Source organism: Gymnogyps californianus, chromosome 2, assembly GCF_018139145.2.
Source record: "Gymnogyps californianus isolate 813 chromosome 2, ASM1813914v2, whole genome shotgun sequence".
Classification (NCBI taxonomy): domain Eukaryota; kingdom Metazoa; phylum Chordata; class Aves; order Accipitriformes; family Cathartidae; genus Gymnogyps; species Gymnogyps californianus.
In genome coordinates this window covers 164,493,391-164,516,179 of record NC_059472.1, presented here as the reverse complement: position 1 = coordinate 164,516,179, position 22,789 = coordinate 164,493,391, and the positions used below count along the sequence as shown (strand labels likewise).

Below are 22,789 nucleotides of genomic sequence, written 5' to 3'. Positions count from 1 at the left end.
GCGAGCTTAGTGCCTGCATTTCTACTACACTCCACAGAAAATTTATCGATACAGCAAATGACATCTAAAGAGCTGTTCAGGTTCCTACATACAGTTACCTGTTGACTGCACTGACTAGATTACTGTTGACATTAATGAGTTCCTAGACACCTATCTCATACAGACACACCTGCATTAGAAACAGCAGAAATTAAGTGCTGAATCCGCTTTCTCCAACAAAGCAAGTCACTCTGTGCTTTACCATACTAAGTGAGGGGAAATAGGTATTTTCACGGTGCTGTTCATCTGAGCTCTTTAAGTGGCTAATTTATGATGAGATGAATCATGCCCTAGCCATCACTGACCAAACAAGCCAGCTCTCCAGTGACTGGAATCCCTGGATGACAGTCAGATGCAGAAAACTACATTTAACTGGAGGAAACTCATCCAAAGCAATATGAAATCCCCCTAGAAGGCTGCTGACCTTGCCAGCTGCAAGGCTAGATGACATTTGCCGAGCTCACTGCTCACAGAACAGCACAAATGCCAGCAGCCACGCTACAACATGGGTATGCAGGGAAGGGTCATGGGTTGGCTTGGGTTTGAGGCTCTTTCTTGGCCTGACACACTGAGATAAGTGCACAGAGAGCCCAAGCAATGCCCTGACTGCTCTCAGTGAAGCCTGGACTTCTCCCAGAATAGGAACCATTCACTTGCCTAAGCATAGTTTTTTTGAGAGACCCTTAAGTACCTGAGAGATCCAATGACACATGAACTACGGGAGAACTGCACCTTTCTGCAGGGGAACCTGGAGACCAGGATGTCCTAGGACATCTCGGAGAGCAGTAGTTGCCCCTGAATGGGCAACTTTATTGAGTCTCATAAGCCCATCCTATCGCACAATTAAAGGCATCCCACCTTCATCAGCTTAAGTTCAACACAGCCACAATGAGAGAGAGAGAGAGAGAGATGATCAAATATATATAATACTTTCCTCATTGCTCTGCTCTGGTGGGATGAAGTATTAGAAAAACTTCTTCCAGAGTATTTTTGTTCCTGTTGAACTAACTCTGCTGGGACTCTCAAACCCAGTGAGCAAATGTTGTGCTCAGGAGAGGAGGGCACAAAGCATCAACAGCAGGCAGTTATTCCACATGGCTGAACCAATGCGCAGGGGTCTTGTCCTGCAAGATGCGATATTACAGCAGCTTCTGCCTGCTTCCCCTGGGTGTTGATGCAGCAGTCATGAACTACTGGGGAGTTTTGGAAAAAGGGAGGTTACGGCACTAGGATAGGACTCCAGGGATTTTGAATATCCCTTCTGGGTCTGCAAAGACTTTTGGTGTGGCCTTGGGCAAGTCATGTAATCAGCGTGTGCTGGTTAATCAGTGTAGTGCCCTGGCCTGTTAAACAGGGACGATATTGTATCCTTACTCCCATTCATAATCTATCGTATCTGTTTGGAGTGTAAGGCTGTAAAAGTGGAGACTTATCAGCTTGGTGCATAATCTCCAGTGCAAAAGAGCTTAATTGTCTGTGGAGGTCTGCAGGGCTACTATAATAAAAATGGTAAATAATGACTATAAACTACCGGGAGACAGAGTCCTGTTGCTGCACGGCCCTTGAGACCTGAGTTTTACATTAAAGCTTCCCAGAACACCCCGAACAGTGAGTTAAGCTACTTTCTCCATTAACCTTCCCTGCCCATTATTTGTCACGGTAATTTCTTGGCCTGTGGCCAAATCTGTCATTTCAGCAGAAAAATACTTTATTACATACAGTTTCAGCTTGTTTATTTTATGTCAGAGACTCAATTAATTATAGTGCTAAACTGTTCATTTTGTACAACAAACATACTATTACACAGGTTGATTCAATTTTCACTGCACAACATCCATATTATTGGATTTCACCAGGAGCCATTTTTGCATCCCTATGATCCACAGTAGTACGTGGTCCTGCAAGAAGGATGCTCTAATGGTTTGGGCGTTCATGTATGGCTTGGAAACCTCCTTTACCTTGTGCAAAGAGCTTGTTTCTCCCTGTGATTATACCAAGAAGCTTGGTATACCAAGTGATATGATGTGAAACCCCACAGGCAGTGAAGCCATAAAACCATTTCAGTGAGATGAGCTGTCTGGTTTTGCTTACCGAGAAAAGTGGTGAGGAATCTGAAATACTTCGGGCATGGCCGTACCACAACTTCTCCCACCTCCGCTTCAGGCCAGCACGTGATGTTGTCCCACTGCCTTCTGCAACCTGGGGAAAACAGAAAAGCAGATGGTAGAACCAGTACAAGTGGTATCTGCTGGGTGGAGCAGAGGAACCGGGGCAGAGCAGAGCAGCTGTGCAAAGGTGTGTGGAGCCTATCACCTCGGTGCAGGCATCTTTTGGAAGGAAAGGCACAGAAATATTTTCTTTAAGCATGTAGCTTTCAGCTACCCCAGTCCCTGAAATTCAGCACTGGTGGCGTCTGTAATTTTCCAGAAATCGGTACAGAAAGAACAGCAGATCGGTGCAAGAACCGGGCAAATCAGAGTTAATAGAGAACAGTGCCTTTTTTTAGATTTAAAAGGCAGAAATGCCTAATTAAATATCTCTCTTCTTTGCCCTTATCTCTTCCTGTTGCATTAAAGCACCTGGTCTGAACATGTGAGACATGCTCCCCTTCCTTCTCCGCTTCCCTCAAACTTCTGTCACCAGCTTTTTCTTCCCCTTGAAATGAGATGATTGTGCAGGGGATGCGCTCAGCAGGAAGGGGACACTGATGACAATCAAGGGATCAGGAGCCAAATCCCTTCCCCAGTAGCGGTTTTTCTCCTTAAGGAGGGAGAAGGCACGAAACGCTTCTGGAGGCTGAGGAGGGACAGTGCTGTCGCCAGGAGATGCTCTCTGTGGAAGGGTGGTGCAAGGTGGTACACTCCTAGCTATCCAAAATGTTAAAATTAAGCATTTCTGAAGATTTTCTGGATAGAATAAAAACTTTCTGGGAGAAAAAAATTGCATGTCTCTCCTACAGAGTTATAATACGTTGTTCTGATTTTGCCCTTTTATTTCTGCTTTCTCAAAAGGCATTAATGATATCACATACATGCTGAATGTTGAATAATGTAACATTAGCACTGAAGTCCAAAGGAGTTGGCAGACCTGAATTAAAAAAAAATCAGACGTGTTTTTGCCTCAACATGTTACATATTTTAGGGTTCTTACTAGAATTTTGAAAGCATTTTTTTTTTCCCTTTAAATTTCCAACAGACAGGCACTTCAGTTGCTGCCTGGGTCAGACAGATGGGTTACCAACAGACCTCACTTTTTTATAGCACCTCTGCTCTCGGTTATTTGTCATGCCCCATTAGATTGCAACACTTCCCCAAATGTGACTAACATGTTGCTGTTAAGGTCAACAGCCTAACAAGAGAAACTAGAATATGAAGAAGAAAGCTTTGAGAAAATACTTTTCACGTGCAAGCAAAGGGAACTATGAAAACCACTGTCAAGCTGCATTTCTTGGTAATTATATCCTAATCTGAAATTCCTCCTTTAAATCATCTTTTACTACTTGAGCTAAGAAAAAGGCTGGTGTCATCATCAGTCTGTTCAGAGGCAGCGTGCTGTCTCAGATCAATAAAGAGAGCACACAAAAATGCTTTGAAGCTGAAAAAGAACCCTCAGCTCTCTTTCAAAGTTATTTTACAGGTTTTTCCTTCCTTCTTTCATGAGCAAACAGAACTTTTCAGATGAAGTCCTGAGGTGAGTTTATCAGAGCCTGAAAAATGGAATAACTGATGGTATCTTCTTTGTGCATGCTCTTCTGTAGCGTTCATTAAAATTCAGTTTTCAGGTTTCTAATATCAGGTGCAAAGCTCAGTTTCCACAGCGTCATACTTATCTGCCACCAAACAGCCAGCAGCTCCAAAAGTATTAAGATATTAGATATTCTGCCCATGGAAAATAGATGACTTCATGACAGGATCTTTCATGTTCTACAATCTTTTCCTCCATCAACCTCAATAAATTATAGTGCACCCATTACCTCAGGACAGGTTATAATGCAAAATAAAATACAAGGTGATAGTATCAGATGGCTTCTTAAATGTCCTGAATTACGCACTTTGAGAATTTTTGTGATCTGTATCTTTCTCTGTGTTAGCATTTTTCACCACCACCGTGATGCATGACAAAAGCTTTTAGGTGTTCACTTCTGTAACAAAAGCTCTCTTTGATTAAAATAAAGTGAAGACACACAAGACTGGCCTTGCAAGACACACAAAGTGGATCTTTAAAAATTATTGCCTCTGTCAAGACCTCTCATATCTGCCTATTAGCTCTTCTGACACCATTCTTCCTCATTGCCACCCCAGACGAGCTGACAATATTTATGCAGCTGCCTGGAAGGGTCCAGGCTTTAAAGGTGGGATTCATATCCCTAAATTTATGCATCTAAAAGTCAGACGTGTAAACCTAAAGAAGCCAATGGAAACCAGAGCTCTGGCTGGCAGTTCATGTCACCGTAGGATGGTTATCTAAAGTTCAGAAAATGAATCATTCTTTGGATGACTCTCCAATGACTAGAAGAGGGCCTGCATGAGTAACTCGAGTTTAATAAATTGGAACAATACAAAGATTGATACCTGCAAGATGCTTTGCATTTGTAGGCCAACACTTGTTGCTCGCCCTGTAGTCATCCCATTACAACATCGGGCAAAAGTTTGTGCCTGTCCATCCAAACCAGGACACAGACGACCTTTATCAAATAGCCTTCCAGAAGATGGTTTTCTTTCTCCAAAACTGATAGACCTTACCCTGGCAAACTGCTGGGATCAGGGGGTTGGCAGGCAATATTCAGTCATGTCAGCTTGACAGATTAATACCTAAGAAAACCATTTGAGGGCAGAAACAGCTGCAATGTACCTTGGAAAAAGGAAATCCCTCTCTTCCCTGTGGCATCACTTGGCCTTCATGGATGTAATAAAGATGACAATTTGTTTTGCCTGATCAAATCATGTTTGGTGATTGCTAAGTGCTTCTCCATTAATTAATTATAAATGTTGTCTTCTCCCTTGCACTCAGCATCTGCAGGAAGGATGCAAAGGTATTTATCAATCCTTACCCAAGGCAGCAGGTACAAATGAGCCATGAATACACCGACCCTTCAACTCCATTTCAATCAAAAGAACTGCTCTGCTCATTTGCTTGTTACTGAACGCCAAGGAATACATGCTGCCAAGGGCTGCGCTTTGCTTCGAAAGGATCACAAGTGAGTCTGGAAAGGCAGTGTCAAAATAAGCGTGCGACTTTTTCAAGACAGAAGCATTTACCACACCCCTGGGTAATCAGGTACACTCTTTAAACTCTTGTCATTATAAATACGTGTGTGTGTGTGTTATATATATATATATAAAAGAGAGTGTTTTCCTTTTCAATTATTTTAACTATGACTTCCAGACACTCAGCTTTGTCCTGCTGTTGCCTGGTATATCGTGAAGTGCTCTCTGGAGCCAAATATCTTCTTCTGGAGGGCTGCAGGGAGAAATCCCTCACGACTCTAACGAAGCTGCCTTTTAACCTTCATTCAGATAAGGAGATCAAACTGCTCACCGTTGCACTGTAAGCCGTGCAATTAGTGTAATTACTAGCAGCCACCTTTCTCCCTCTTGAAGCGGGCTCCTGAAGTCTTGCTCAAGGAATGGGCTGGAGGCTGTCGGCCACACGCTGGAGCTCAGATCTTTACATCCAGCAGCTCAGCCTCCCTCTTTGCAAGCCAAATGCCCCAAGTGCAAGCCAAGGGCTGCATCAGCCTCAGCTGGGCTTTGGAGGACCCTCCCCTAAAAGGTTCTGACTCAGAAGAAGCGACGGCAGACCACCGACACAGTCCTGGCTGCAGTGGGTTAGGAAACCCCACCACAGCTGCAGAAGGTGGTAACCTTTTCCACTGTCCCTGCTAAATGTGAACCAAAGCTCAGGCCCTCATTTCCTCTCCCTTTCAAAGGTTAATAAACAGAAAACAGGTCATTTGTCATGGGGCACAGGTATACAGTGGTTTGCAGAACTGGCAGACTAGAGTGCAAAAAACATTTATTTGAGTCATATCTACACTTACAGCAAATATACGGTCAAAGCTTATCTAGGAAGCAGCAGAGAATAACTTTCCTTCATGAATAAGCATGACTTCCAGCGCTCTGGCACGGCTCTGAGATCTGACTAGGTTTGGCTGAGGAAAGAAATGAATGGCAGTAGGCTGGTGCCAGGCACTCTCTTAACCCAGGTGAACTCCCAATTCAGACAAAAAACCTTTCAGCACATCTCTCATTCGCACCAAATTCTCCCTAATGAATGGGGTCACTCCTGGTCTCTTCTGAAGGACACTCACACACAAGACTTTTGCTCTTTGAATCCATGTTCAGATGCAAAGATACCCATTTGATGCCTGGGGTATCTTGGGATCTCTGCATGCCTCTCACTACCCACAGGTAGATAACAGCAAGGCAAAGGCGCAGCTTGATTAACCCAAGCTGAGATATCACTGGGTACCATCATAGGCTGGTGTGCTTGCAATGGAAATTCATTTTCACTCCAATTTGGTATCAGCAGGCAGTTTCCAACCTCTCCGGAGTTAGGACTGTAAATAGCTATTGGGTACATCTATTCTCCCACTGACAAGCTCATGCAGAAGCGCAGCCCAGGTGCTCACCCATAGTTTGCCCAGTTTGGTCTCATTACAACCAACTACCATTGCATCAACCTTCTTGTCCCAGTTGAGCACTAAGCTTTTGCCTTACTGAAGAAAACAGACTCCAAAAGATGGTCCCTACAACAATCTACTAACTCGGTTCCAGACAGGCAGCTTGAATTCAGTCACAGTAGAGGCTAGGAAAACCCATCATGAGCCTTGGGTTACGACTACTGCCCCAGACTCCACTGAGTAGAGACTTCCTGAATCAGGGATAATCTCTTTAAATCTTAAAATCTTAATCTATTCAAATCTTAATCTATTTAAATCTTAAAAGTTGTGTGTAATAATAAAAAATACCTTAGATAGATTCTTTTTCTTCCATAAATCTTTTAAATTAAATGCAGTTTGACTTTGCTTCTGAACTCATGGAAATTTTTAACATTCACAACCTCCTGGGCCAAAGTTTAAGTGTCCACTGAAAGAAAAAATACATCCTTTCTGAATTCACTTTGAACCTGCTCATTGCTGGTTTCATTACGAATTGCCTAGTTCTTTTACAAAGACAGAAATATTCATAACCTAACCACAATATCCCTTTCTCTGGGGAGAAAAAACATAAAATCCTCTTTCATATCCCTCCTCAGGCATCTCTTTTTCAAGCTGAAGTGTCCTAGCCTATTTAGTTCCTTCTAGCATGGAAGCAGTTCCCTACCATTTCTCCCTCACATCTTTTGTGGTTTTAATTCTACCCCATCCTGCCCTGCCCTGGACTTGCAGAATAGGGTTTTACCTTATTTTTCTGTGACAGACTGGGTTTGACCGGGGCTAGCTTGGCTCCAAGGTTTCACTACATGAATCCTCCACCCTTCCCTGCAAAATTCAACCCTTTCCCTCCCGTATTCACTGCTGTGCCCTTCTCCCCCCCAGCCCCACTCATACACTCAAGCATCCTGCGGGCATCTCTGCTCCCCCAGCTCCATCTCATCACCTTTTTATCTTTATCACACTGACAGTCTGCTCTGAAGCAAAGCCATCCCCTCAGAACTCCCCTTTCAACTTTCCATGGCTTTGCATTTAATCTGGGTATTTTTTGCCTGTCATACTGCCTGTTATCACTCCAGCACTGTAGGCAGGATGTGACAGAGAAACCACTTAGCTGAAGGAAAACCACAATCCTGCCAGGGCATGCAAAACCCTGACACTGTAGCATTTTCTTCCCACCACTGATGTGCTCTTTGTGGCGCACTGATGCTCCTTTATTCATCCCTCCGTGAGGGATTTGCAGTCCCAGTGCAGCAGAAAATGGACTTGGGCAATCACAGAAAGCAAAAAACATCCCCAGATTGAGGGTGAGTGAAAAGAGTTTACCTTGGACTTTGCCTCAATATCTGTGGCAAGACAGAGATATTGATTTCATTTTTTCCACTCTGTGTACAAGCTGGAGAGTAACGAGAACATCGTTACTTGCTACAAAAACTGGTTTGCACTTCTGCAGTGGCTTCCAGCAGAAGCTGTCCAAGCACTCAACAGGAAATGTTAAAAGATGTCTTTCTTCCTAAATGTTTGCAGAAATTTGACTCAAAGACATATGAAGGAAACCTCACCTTAAGCCCCCACACTAAGTCATTCTAAACAGCGTGAAAGAAATCACCACAGACTATTTCTGGAGGATGATTTTTAAGCACGAAAATCCTATGAGTTTTTCCATCATCAACATCTACTAGGAAACAAGTTAAAAAAAAAAAAAGTTTCTAATCTTTCAGCCTTTCTTTAACCAACAAACTAAATAAACACTTGACTTTTTTCATCCTTCTAGATCACTCTTTTTATAAATAAAATTTGTGAGCTGAGCCCTTCTGCCTAATTCCAGAACATGTAAACTGAAACAAAGATCCAAGATTTAAGACAAAGATTTACAAAGTGGGTTGCCAAAAACATAACTTATCTCCTCACCAGCATCTAAAGAGGAGATAGATCTCTAGTGCTCTGACATGGAGCATGCTTAAAGGATTATTCCAGGGCTTCCTCATTCCTTGCTCAAATCCCCTGGCTCTTCCAGAAGTTGTAGAGAACTGGATTTATAGAGAATCAGACTTTGAATTTAGGTACCTACCCTTCCTATACGGCTTTTCCCATATGTTGGCACCTCCTGACAGCAATTCATAGTGAAGATGACTAGGCTCAACCTCCAGCAATGCTTTTTTGACTGTTGGGGAGGCCAGAGTGACTACCCTGATAATGTAAGATCTAAAACGGGACTCACCCAGGCTGTAGCTCCTCCGTACCTCACTGTCTTGCCTACCAGAAGGAGACAGGGATGTTGCGAGGAGGAAAGCATTAGAGATTTTGTGGGTCTTCCTAATAAAACAGGCCAAGCAAGGACAGGACATGAGTGCAGCAGCTCTCACTTGATGGTTCAAGTGCTGTGAGAGTCAGGAGACTTTTCCTCAACTTCCCAACATTTAGTCCAATCTGCATGAACTCCTTGACTTGCTTAAATGTATATGGCAACTTGAACGGTAGCATCAAGATGAGAGCTCCTGGCCACTCTAATGAAGTGCAAACCCTCCCACTGACCAACTCAGCTTGACTTGCTCAGGTCAGGCAAGTGACAGCCCCCCTTGGCAATGTGCTCACGGCTTACCAATCTGGAATAAGCTGTGGAGAGGTCTCTCCTATAGCAATCATGGCATGATTAAGAGGAATTTTACCCTGTTGCTACTTTAAAGGATCATCCTGTACCTTCAAGACCAAATGAGGTGCTTTGCAATGGACGAGATTTTCAGCCAATGCTGTGCTGCTCTTCTTCGCGGTAAATATTGGGCTAAGATATGACACCCCACTGAAAAAAGGAAGGGTAAAATGGAAGTTTCCTCTACAAACTGTAAGCCACAGACTGCCTGTCCTGCTACTAGAAAGACGCTGCAGTCCTTACGCAAAGCTGGAGAGAGCTTCACCATGTAAAATCTTCATGATCTGGCTCTTGCTTATTAAATGTGCTGGAGTTTGCACTGGAAATGTGCTTGTCACCCATAAATATAGAGGGGCATCTGCAGAAGCAGGAAAGGTTGTGTGGAAGCCCTGTACTTAGCTCTGTAGGAAGGGACAAGAGGGACCAGAAAGCTTTGGTTTCACATGGAGGCATATTTAATGGTTAGAAGGCAAGGAAAAAAGAAAAGCTAAATTTGTGACACTGATAGTTTAAAAGCTTTCCATAAAAGAAACCCTACTTAGGCCTGGTGGATGTAAAGTGTGGTACCTCTGACCTCAGCTTCTCATGTTCTCCACAATTTCACCTTCCTGTGTTAAAAGGTCTGGATATCAAGAAATAAAGGCACCTAGATTACAGAAAGTCCAGTGCATAGTAAAATCAGTGGAAAAATCTCCACCTGCTGCAGCAGGTTTTGGATCTTGGCCATACATTGTAACAGGAGTTCGACACAACTTACGGCATATGCAACATTTTCCAATGTACTTATCCGATGTAAACAGGGTAGATACCATCATGAAAGTGCTCTGATACAGTCAGCAGGAAAAGAAAAATAAAAAAGACGAGGAAGGAGAGATTTCTTAACCAGAAATCTGACAGGATGCGAGGGGGACAAATACAAGCTGTTGTCAGAAACAAAAGCTCTGCATAGATGGATTTCATCTGAGCAATTATCCAGAGCTTTGAAAATGCTTTGAATTTACTTTCCATTGGTATGTAGCAATGGCATTTTCTCCTTATTTTTATAATCTTTGCTTAACTAAGGATGTGTGCATTTATGTATTATCCCATGCTAAAAAAAGTAACCAAAAAGTCTGATGGCATTTAAAAATGTTACATATTCTCCGAACTAAAATGCCTTTTTCAGTCCAAGACTTATGTCCACTAAATGGCTGTTAATCCCGACAAGCCACAAGTCAGCTGTTCCCAAGTCAAATAAACACTGCTGTCTGTTAGAAAGCTTGCAGCCAGGACATGTCAGCAACAGGCAAAACAAAAGCAAAGCCTCCATCTCTGTAGCGTATTAAGGCAGAAAACAGATGTTGTAACGCGTTCTCTCGTGATTGTGTCTGTAGAAAGGTGAGGTCAAGGCAGAAATCAGCTCTTAGCTCGACAGGGAAGAATGATGAGGTGCTGTGTAGATCTGTGTTTGAATTTCATCCTGTCGCTGGTAGGTGTCTGGACTTCAGGTGACAGGGTAGGCTCAGACAGTGACAAGCAACTGAGGAGGTACCGCTATTCAACTGGGAATTAGCAGTCCTCAGTGGAGAGGTGCACCCTCCTTGAGCAGTGGGTTACCAAGCAAGGACGGACAGCCAAATAACAGCTTTGTAGGGAAAACCCCTTCGGGTACTATTTCCTCAGAAAAAGACTCATGGCCTGGAAGAATGGCCATCAGCTTTGGACTGGATCAAAGCAGCCAACACAAAAGTCTGAGGGCTGCTCACATCTAAGGGTTGAAGCTGGGTTTACCACCCTAGCAACATGTGCTTCCTTCTCATGTTTCAGATGCCAGCTTTCCTAGTGTGGTCAAGGGAAGGTTATCCTCTGAAAAATACAGGGCAGATTTCTTTCTTTTGAACTTCCAGAGAGCAGGCTCCACCTCTCTAAGAGCTGCAGCATGAAGTGTTGGTGGCTGGGAAGAGTCCCAGAGCAGATGAGAAAAGCATTAATGAAGGAAGACCCCATGCAGTGGCCTGTCCCAACTGAGTATCATGGCCACTGTCCGATAACTGGAAGAAAAATTTCTGTGAAATAAAAGGCACCTTGACTCTGGTAGTGATCCTCTAAGAGAGATAAATGAGAGTCTGGGGTTTAAGATCTTGATGTCACATGGCTGAATTTTCTGGTGTTGTAGGAGAGGCCTCATTGTCCAGGAACGGAGAGGACTGATGTCATATCTGGAAGTTGCCCGATGCTGCTGGTCAGAGCAAGACTGAAACCAAGATGCCCTTTGTAACACCTGGACCAGAGTAACGTAGAACAGTAAACGAAAAACTAAGGAAAGACAACACGGAAAGAAGTCCTGCAGGTCCCTTTGCCTTGAAAGAGTTCATTAAGATCAAATGTAGGTATCTATTTTAGACTGAACTAAATTGTTCTCCAGGCTTCACTGAATATGTTGACTAGATCCTCAGGGTTTGATTTAGCTGACGAGCAGTAGTCATTTCATGCCATTCCTGATGTCCCAGGATATATGAGACTTTTGGAGGGGCTGGTGGATATGGTACAAGACTTATGAGAGCCCTACACAATTCTGAAATGACAACTGGAGGCCACACTGATTATCCAAGACCATCTGTTAAGAACTTTGACGTGTGGCTTAGGGCTCACAAGAGTCAACCCCTGTCCAAGGGTCTGACTGTTTTTCTTGACTTTTTTCTTTGACTGCTCTGAACCACAGAGACAAACCTGCCTGCTTCCCCTGCAAGCAAAGCCTCTCTGCAGATCTTTTCAGCCTGGGGACAGGTCTCTCCTCTGGCTGCACCAGTGCCACTTTACATTATTACCCAGAGTCCCCCCCGGATGCCTGCCAAGATATATATTTCCCCTGGAAGCTACCGCCCTTCAAATCTGCCAGTCCAGTGGCTCATCTGAATGCTCCCTCGGCTATTGAGTTTAAAACGGTGGCTTTTTGCTAACAAAACTATCCATCCTCACGTATGTGAGGGTGTAAGGAGCACCCACATGAGCACTTGGCAAGTCTCAGGGATGTACCACCACCCTGACAAAGCCAGAAAACACAGCATCTCCCCAGCCCGGGGTGAGTAGTCCATCAACCCCCTTCTCCACCCTGCTGTGCGCACTACTTTGAGCGCTTGAGCTGCCATCAGCCACGTAGTGCCTGCTCTAGCGATGGAGCGCCTGGAGAGCTGCTGATAACCGGACTGTCACATAAATCCAACTGACACATCATCCATCCCAGGAGGTCTTATGCAACTGGAAGGTGAGAATTCACTTGAACTTTTGCAAACAAGGAACTATTAATTATTTCTTATCTTACTGCACTATAAACAGATGGTGATGAATAAACAGACTCCTAATTTAAACTTCATTAACGTTTTTCCAGCTTGACTTTTAATTTCCATATGTTCACTGCTTCTTCTCCCATCAAACACGCCTTGACTTCTTCAAGGGAGACTGACAAAGAACCCCAAGCTCCAAATTTGGCTTTTCAAGCCAGCCTCCGCTCTAGGCCTTTGGAACAGCAAAAGCACTATTCGGAGCTTAAACAACATGGGCCATTTCCCACCTGGATTTCTTTGCATGTGACAATGGTGATGATGAGCTTGCAGGACTCAGCTCTATTGCCCACAACAAGTGTGAAGCATGTATAAGTTAAGCAGATGTGACCAGGCACTGGGAGGGGGATTGGCACTATTTTCTTTCATGTTTTCCACTTTTCTGACTTTTTGATTGGGTTTCAAATCCTGCTTGCAAGACAGGCAGGTCTAGATTGCAAAGATAAAGTGCAGTGCTGAAGTGCTCAAGGTATCAGAAGCAGCTCAACTGTAGCAGCTCCTTGAAGGCTATCGGCAATTTTCACTGACACTTAGAAAATCATCTCAGCTATCTCCACCCTACTGAACTGTTGGAAACAGACAGACAAAATGCTGGTCTGACTCTGTGAGATGCTGACGGCCTCCAGCTGTGAAGTTCTGAGCTTGTTTCACTTGCACTTAACTTTAAGAAATGAGGGTCCAAATCAAGCCAAAGGTCTTCCCTTTTGGAGAAAAAAAAAAAGTCCTGAAAAACCATAAAGTGATGGAAGTTCAACAAAGGAAATGCAAAGTCCTGCACTTGGGAAGCAATAATGCCATGCACCCGTATGGGCTGGAGAGCAGCTCTGCAGAGAAGGACCTGGGGGTCCTGGTGGACACCAAGTTGAACAAAAGCCAGCAATGTGCCCTTGCCACAAAGAAGGTGGATGCTACCCTGGGCTGAATTAGAAGTGTTGCCAGCAGGTAAGGGAAGTGATCCTTCCCCTCTGCTCAGGGCTGGTGAGGCTCACCTGGGATGCTGGGTCCAGGTCTGGGCTCCCCAGTACACGAGAGACATGGACATACTGGAGAGAGTCCAGCAAAGGGCTGCAAAGAAGATTAAGGGACTGGAGCATCTCACATACGAGGAAAGGCTGAGAGCTGGGACTGTTCGGCCTAGAGAAGAGAAGGCTCAGGGGGGATCTTATCAATGTGTATAAATACCCAATGGCATTCAGGGGAAAGCAAAGAAAACAGAGAAGCAATGGGCACAAACTGAAAAACAGGAAATTCCATTTAAACATAAGATTTCTTTCCCCTGTTAACATACTTAAACACTGGAACAGGTTGTCTACAGAGGTTGTGGAGTCTCTGTCCCTGGAGATATTCAAAACCAACTGGACATGGCTCTGAGCAACCTGATGTGGCTGACTGTGCTTTAATCAGGGGTTTGGACTAGATGATACCAAGAGGTCCCTGCCAACCTCAGCGATTTTGTGATACTAAGCCAAGGAACTATGTTAATGCAGAAAACCGCATCCCACCTGCTCAGATCATCAGGTTCTGGTGTCAGGAGTCTTCCGTGGTTTAAAGGTCTCCCCTCGCTGTTCTTGAATATTTTCCCTCATACTCAAACTTCCATGCCATTAAAGTGAACTCCAAAACTGGGCCAGGATTCCTGTGCCCACGTGCTGCCTCATATTCCCACCACTCTCCACGAAGGCTGTTTACCGTACGATGTCATGCTTCCTGCACAGCGGCATGGTCTCCAGAGCTGCTTATCCCACCCAAACACAAGTCACAGTACCTTGTTCAACGGCCACCCCTAAATGACTCTCCTGCTTCTGAAAGAATATCTGATTGCAGAGCGAATTGATTAGTGATAATGGGATAAACAGATAATGAGCTGAGCCAACTGACCTACACCTGGTCGCTTCTCTTGGCTTTTTAACAAAAAAGAGAGTTACTTTATTTTATTTTATTTTATTTGGGTGCTTTAGGTTAAGCTGAACTGTTTGTAAACTACAGCCATGGAGAGGTGAAGCTTTCTTAAAAACAAAAACAAAAAAACCCTTCTGTGCTCTGGGATCATTACATAAAAAAAAAAGCAAGTGGAAGTCAGCAAGAAGCAATGCAGTGGTGAGACCTGCCTTGCAGCAAGCCTTTAGAAGCTCAGCCACACTTCAGATTTGCCACCATCTGTGAGTCTGGAAAGCAAAACCCCCTTCAGCCATCCTCTCCTCCTAACCCTTGGGAGAGCTTCCCAACTGCTGCTAACTGTATTATCAGCTAAGCAGTCACTGTATTGCATACAGATGTCCTGGCTGAAAAAGTATCTGGAGTAAAAGCCTGGTTTTCAGTGGGGCTGGGATTGCATTCTTCACTTTTGAAATACGTTTGTAAGCATTTTCAAAATAACGCAGAGGACTGAGGAACTCAATTTATTATAGGCTCCTAAAACTACTAAGTGCCTTGGAGAACCCCAGGCTGTGGAATTGCCTTATTTATTTGTTTTACATTGCAGTGGTGGGAGATGCCACCAGAGAAGCAGCCCCGTACAGCCAGAGAGCAAAGAGAAAGGCAAAGAAGACAGCCCAAGCAGCTACTGGGCAGCTCGCAGCCTGCTATCGCAGCAGCTGCTGGCAGCGTGCAAACTGCTTTCTGCAAAGCATTTCTCAAAAACTTCTCATCACACTTGTCCAGCCGGGTGGCAGAGAGAGCTCGCACTGAACACATTCAAATCCTGGGACTGACTTGGCTGAACTGATACTGCAGTTGCCCAGGCAGGACTTCCACAGGCACCGGCTGTTGAAAATTTGGGATGACCTTGGAACCCTTTGAACGATGCAGCTGAACCCCCAAACCTGACCTGCCACCAGCTGCTTACAGCATGCCGATCTTGCAGAAAGCAGCGCTGCAGGGTCACTGGTGGTGTAACTGCACCGAGATGCTGCGGAGCTAAATGTCCAGCTGTTCTGGATGCTGGAGCACTGTCAGGAGTTTAGCTCCTGCCTCTGCATACCCGTTACAGCACTGCATTGCTTGGCACCGGCATACAGGGCAATGTGGCTTGGTATATGTTAGATATAACTTGAGCATTCCCCAGGAACACCCTCAGCAGCTGCTGGGAAAGCATCACTCACAAAAACCTGCACCCGCAGCCATTGCAGATTGATGTACCATACTATGTACAGATTTATCTGGGAGAAGAGAGGTGGAGAAAGAGAAGAGGCAACCTAACCTGGATGACATGAATTTTCTCTTTTGGGATGTTATTTCTCCCCAGATACATAGTAGCTTCCTGTGAATTTCAATTGTGGGTGCTGTCAAAATACTGCATTTCCTATTCCTCTGTCTACCCACAGTACTTTTATAAGTCCCAATCATAAAATAACTGGACATTTTTCAATTTGTTTGTCCTTACCTTACCCCTCCTAGATATGAAAATATTAATATTTCTATTTTAAAGGAGGAAAACTAAGGTCAAGAGACCCAGGAGTCACCTTAACTGCAGCAACAGTGCTGCTGTAGTTGCAATAATCTAGGGATATCAAGTAAGGCAAAGTTTGCAGGGAGACCAACTGTGAGACCAGCATGGAGTGGGATTAAAAGATGCTTAGGGTGGGAAATTAAGGCATCCACAGCTAATGATTGACATTTGCATGACATCATTACAAGCAGACAGGATCTGTGTCATTCACGGTATTTCACCTAGTGCATTCCAGCCATGCCTGCCATGAGAATGGCCCATTTCTGGCAAGGAAAGCCAGACACCTCACACATAACAAAACTACAGATTTCACTAGTCCAACACCCAGGTACATCTGCGTGTGATGCAATCCAGCAGCACGTTCTCCTTGGCTGTGTGATAAGGGCAGGAATAACCAAAACTCATTTTCCAACATGTCAAAACCCAGCAAAAAAGTCTTCTATATCACTTCATAGAAATGGTGCAGGCAGTCTCACTGAGTTGAGTTTTAGATCCTCTAGGAACACAGTCTGTACTGAGATTGAGACAAGGCATTTTGTACATCACCTCCTGCATTGAGCAGGGAAGAATCCTGCCACTTGCACAGGAACAGGTTTTCCAAAAGGTTTTTTTAATGATGCCTCAAATTATATTGTGAGCACTCTTTGGGGGCCGAAGGGCTGGAAAGATCATCTAACAAATACCCAAGTGAAAGCTTAGCTTCCTGAAATGCAATTCCGTATGTGAACGAACAGATTCATCACTCCTAATGATGGAATTGGGACTTCACCTCATTTGGCCAAATCCCCTCCAAGCCAGCGAACACCAGGACAGGAATCATCTGTGAAGAGTGTTATTCCACAGCTGAGCTGCTCACTAAGAATCCCCTCATAGTAAATGAAGATCTCGTCAACAGGCAAGACAATCTAAACGTGATTCATCACATCCTAAAAGAGATGCCTACACTTGGCCAGAATACACTAGAGCTACCTAAAATCAAGTGAAAGAAATCCCTCACCAAAAGTCATTCCCATGCAATGGCTATTTGCCCGTGTGAAACAAACCGGTCTCAGTCTACTCAGTCTGGATTTTAATGGTAAAGAATCCACTTCTGTATTGAATCACAATTGTCACTTTACATCTTTACTAGTTATTTCAGCATGGAGGTAAAAGGATAACAGGGCAGAGGACTGCAAGGGCAGTCCTGCTCGTGAAATCCAATCCTGTGCTGCAAGACACAACTGTATCCTACACACCCTTTCATAAACTGGGCAAGCTCTGCCATGAAGTCAATAAAACACTCCTTCCTGCAGACCTCCAGAAAGGCTGTTCAGTATCCTTTGATGGTCACAAACTTCCTTTAAAGTCCAGACTTTGATCTCACAGCCGTTTTATTCTCCTGTGTACACACTGCCAGCTTAAACTGCTCTCCCCTGCTGTTTTCTCCCTAGCTGCATCTTCTGCAGCCCTTCCCGTGCTGAAAAGCTAACCTCTTCTCATCAGAGGTGGTCACGCTTTTGTGACCCCTGTGTCTCTCCTGTGTCCCTGCTAAAGCCTCCTCAAATGCGGGTAACTTCACGGATACCGAATCACACTCCTAACAGGGAATAGAGAGACTCCCATCCTGCTAATAATAAACAGCGGTCCTGTGGTCCAGGACTGCTGACACCAGGAACAGCAGCTGGCACCTACTACCAGCACTGAAAACACAGAGGTTTAATTTGAAAAGAAAGCATCGATTTCACCCATGCATATACATCCACTACAAGGAATGGGTGTTTGAAGACAAAATAGCATTAAGACAGACGTTATTGTTTATCAATGGAAATCTACCTGCTTACCCTGAGGCGGTGATCAATCTCAGCACTACCATCATGTGTTCTTAATAAGTGACTAATCTATCTGACACATCAAATTACATCTGTGATTAAGCCCCTCTGATCGATACAATTGATAATGGCTTCTAAACAAAGCTTTATTTCCAGACTGTACCGAAACAGTACGTTTCCTTATTTCCACTCATTTAATTAGAAAGGATAACAAATCGGTTGTTAAACCTCAAGTGATTTTCTTTTTGTTGAAAGGATGTGGAATGTGCAGAAGGCAACACACCTACCTGGCCATAAATCAAGGTATTACATTATGGATGGCAGGGAATCTCAATTGCTTTCCATTCTCCTTCTCTGGGGGACTGAACTGTGTTAAAATTACATTTTTCCTGGGAGTTTTACCAGGATTTTTTCTTTCCAGCAACACTCAGATTAAACAGTCATCGCCTTCATTCGATCTCATATCATCACCTTCATAAGATTCTCCCCAACAAACTCACGCCCAACCGTCAAAGTTCAAAGTTTTATTTTGCAGCTATGCTCAGCTACATTTATTGAGTTATGGAGCCCCACTCCAGAAAAACATCTTTTACGACCTACTTGTGCTCACACGCTGCACCTTGAACACTCCAAGGGGGAAACACATCCCATTAGGCTCTCTGAAGTTACCTGTCCACATCACTTTCAAAACAGACTTCTCCATAAGATGATTCAGCCATAGTCACCCATTTGAGAGCCCACACTTTAGAGATGCTCGTTTCTTTCTGTTGATTGCAAGGCCAGCCATGAGTGTCTAGACAAGAGTCAGGTATTGAGCTCTTAAATACCTGCTGATGTTTTGGGACAAATGGATGCCAACTGCTTTCCACACAGTTTGCATTGTAAAATCTGGTTGGACACGTGCTGTGTCCCTACACACACTTGTTCCACACTGATGTCATCAATGACCATTTCTACCCAGGACATGCAGACATACACAAATGACATCTGATATTAACTCAGGAGTAGCAGGTACTGTCTCCATGGACAAAAAAACATTTTATAGTGCTCACAACTGCAACTTCTGAATCCGTCGAGTTTAACTACTATGGGTAGTGACTGGTGGAAATGCAGAATTATCCCAGTCCAATATTTCAGCATGCCATTATGAAAAACAAACTCCAAAGGATTTTTATATACTTGCTAGTGCTTGGGCATTAAGGGCTTGCAACGTGACTGAGTGTGTTTTTACATCAGAATCGGGAAAAAAGTTTTCAGTGGTTTAATTCAGTGGAGAGAAAAAAAAAAGCTGGTTTGGATGAAACTTTCCAATGAGAAAAATCATTTTGAAAAAGCAGAAAAAAATATTAATGCTTCAAATATTTATTCTTCTATTTTGAATGTACTGTATTTAATTGAATTTCTTTAAATGTCCATGAAAATGAAATGAAGCATTTAGTTGGCTTTCACATGAATGTTTTTAACTACCCTGACTTTTCCCTTTACTGGATTCCAGGAGAACATTTCTTCAAACAGCTCCATTTAACTGTACAGGGACACTTGAAATAGTTTCCGAACCAAAGAAAACCATATCTTAGTAAATAAAAGCAAGGGCCAAAAGCCATCCTTGCATTCAGCAGAGCTCCCCCAGGGATCAGCTTGTCCCTAGGATGCTATTCTATCATTAAGCAGCATTGTGCAGAACAGTCCTTCAGTCTGTAGCCTAACTGCAAGCAATGCCAAGGGCGAGAGGATGAGAAGACATCCTCTTCCATTTTTTCCTCTTTCAGGAGGTGGGATGCAACTATCAAGCAGGATACGCACCTTCCCACTCCTTCCCCCAGCAATGTGATCCCTTGTTTTTGGAGCCTGACAGCCTACCACTAGTCCCTAAACCTCCTTTACTCACAAAACCAGGACCTGTAACTTGAGAGAGGCACTTGGAGGGGGAGAGGTCCAACTTGATGCCTCAACTTGGGGCTCTGACAGCACTGCTGCGGGATGGGATGGGACGGGATGGGATGGGACAACACCAAACCCAAAAGCTTTCCTTCTCTGCCACACTGATCTCTACAATTTAACACTGCGCATGGGTGACTGTGTCAAAATTTCCCAAGCTCTCTGCAGGCTGCCCACTGGGGAATCGTGTTAGCGTAGACCCTTTCAACATCACCCACCCGTGTCCTGTCTCGCAGGTTGGTCTGTTGCTCCTCTGCTGACAGCAACATCCCGCAGCCTCTCTCCTGCTCTGAAACCCCACGTACCTGAGGTGAGGTGTGCCGTGCCTGCGCCTCAAGGGAGGCACAGCTCCATGGCTGCTGCGTGAGGCCGGGATGGAGAAACCTTGGGAGGCTGGAGAGCAAAGGTGGCATCATTGACCTGGCTCTCCTCTCTTGATCACTGAAGCAGGGAGTGGGTTAAGGGGACCAGAAAGCCTTCCAGGAGGACTGCCCAGTGTGGTGTGTGCTCCACGTCACGTGAACAAGGAGAGGCTCTCAGCCGTCTGGCCCAACTTCGTAGATACCTTGCAGCCCTGGAGCACACCCTTCCTTCCTCTGCTTTGCCACCAGGACAGGAGCAATTTTGGCATGGGGCAGGGAGGGCAGTTCAACAGAAGGAGCAGGTCGCCATGACTTCCCCTGAAGCAAACCAAGGCCTATGAGAACTTCAAGCTTTCAGATCCCAGGGAAAATTGGTTAAGGCACTTCCAGTTCAGAGGGATGGATGACTGACTGTGATTAAACACACTGAGACACCTAAGCTAGGCTTATCCAGCTGGGAGGCATTGAGTCATCCCCAGTGAGCTATTCAAACTCTTGGTTGATTGAATCGTACTTTGGAAGTACCTATTTCTCTCCCTCCTAATGTAGGAGCTCAACATCAGCTGGAGTGACTGCCCTGCTCCAGCAGCAGAAGGGGTGAGAAATGGCACGGGCAAGGCAAATGTGAGGCTGGGTGATGTTGGCTTGCAGGCCAGGGAGGGAAGAGAGCATCCCCATACCTGAAGTCTGGTTATCCCCAACAAGGTCTGCCAAGCACTGGCTGCGCTCCTCTTCAATCTCCTGCATGATGCTGCACTCCGGACGTGTGCTGGATGCCTGCAGAAAGGGCAGAGAAGAAAAGAGTGAGCAAAACCCATCTATCTTCAGAGACGCGTTCCCGGGGATTCATGGCCATCTAAGCTCTCCTGGGCCACTGCACAACGGGGATATACATCCAGCCTTATTTTATATTTGCTTGAGAGAAGGGAGTGTAACGCAGAGCCTGCTGAAAAAATAGCATTTCCCTCCATGCCTTCCTTAAAAAAAAAAACCAACCTATTTTTTTCTGATGATCAGGAGCAATTCTGCTTCTTTCTGCTCCAGGAACCCTGCCTGACTAACCTAACACCAACAGCTATCTAGGGCAGGAAAATGGTAATTTTAATATTCATGCCAAGAGCAGTGGGATCTGTGCTTACATGATTTATTCCCTCCGTTCTCACATGGCCTGCCTCCTGGCTCATGCTAATTCAAAGCAAAACAAAAACCAAATCAAATAAGAACGAAATCTCTGATGCAGATTAGGAGATCAAGGAGCTAAAAAGCAGGAAATTCCCAATGACAAGACTTTTTCCCCCAAGTGGTTTCTCCTCAGTCAGACCTAATTATATTGTGTTTGTAATACAACAGTGGCTATAAATGTTCAGGTAATTAATCGTGGACTCCCTACAACATGTAATTCATGAACTGCCTCAATCATAAAATGTGCAAATCACAATTTGCACTCCAAAAAAGGAACCAGGAGCTGGACAACAGGTCACGTAACACAGTGTCCCCTTGTCACCAACACGCTCTCAACTTGGAGGGAACACCTTGCTTCATTGCTATGGCAATTGCAAGCAGAAATTGAGGTCCCATTATGCACGGCGCTGCACAAAACCCCATCTCTTTCAAAGAGATTGGAAACGGCATTCAGCAGGGAGAAACCTGTTCAGAAACTCAGCTGCAAAGAGATGGTGAGAGGGGAATGACATGAAGAGAGCAGAAGTCTCGGCTTCCGTTTATACCGTCACTGTTAAATGCGATGCAGGAAAAACCATGAGTCGGGTGAGCTTCAGGGACAGATTTTGAGGACAGGGGATGAGCCTTTGCCTGTAAAAAGTCATTGATTCGGTGTTCACTTTTGCTGGATTTTGGAAAAAGCATGTATTTTCATCAGAAATAGGCAGAGAAAGGAAATAAAGAAAAGATCTTTTCATGTCTCGTTTCACAATGTGTGAGCTATTTCTCTATCCATATATTTGCCAGACACGTTTGTAAGACAGAAGGCTCAGAAATCCTTTGAAGGAACAATTGTTTGATGTAAATTGCCCTTTGGATTAAAATTATGAAATAATTTAGCACATTAAATTTATTCTCACCATTTCTTATTAACCCAGCCTGCTCTCTTCCCTGTTTCACCTCATGTCTTGTTCAAACTGTAATTTCCTTTAGTTTGGGAATGGGAATGGGCCTTGATTAGTAGTGTATAAACAATTAATTATGTGGTTTTCTAGTCACATCAAAAATAAAAAAAACAAACATGAGAAGGGGGGAGTTATTTGGAGTTGCCTTGATACTCAAATATTTCTTTTTCCCAAAGGGAAACAGATCTTAGGGAATTTTATCTTGGCTCATCTAAAATACCATAGATTCATTTTGTTTTGATTTACTGTGCTTCTTGCCTTTTTACTTTAACCTTAAATAAGCGTGAGGGAAGCGTGAGAGGTTTGCAGAACACTTGCTGTAAAAATAAAGATTGAAATGTTTTCAAAACATTCTGACTTTTTCGAAGGAAAGTTTTAACTCTCTGGACTTAAACTGTTGCCAAATTCATCTCACATCTATAAATAACTCAAGTTTTCACTTT

The 22,789-nt window shown here is 44.2% G+C and overlaps 1 protein-coding gene across 1 annotated transcript in view; it reads right to left on the bottom strand.

The window, feature by feature from the left end:
• LOC127012711 (vasoactive intestinal polypeptide receptor-like) overlaps positions 1 to 22,789 on the bottom strand; it is a 98,800-nt gene that overhangs the window by 55,108 nt on the left and 20,903 nt on the right. Inside the window, exons 3-4 of the mRNA XM_050890945.1 lie at positions 20,901 to 20,997; positions 2,131 to 2,238 (exon numbers count right to left, since the gene is read on the bottom strand). Coding sequence (XP_050746902.1) covers positions 2,131 to 2,238; positions 20,901 to 20,997 — 205 coding nt within the window. The remainder of the gene's footprint in view (positions 1 to 2,130; positions 2,239 to 20,900; positions 20,998 to 22,789) is intronic.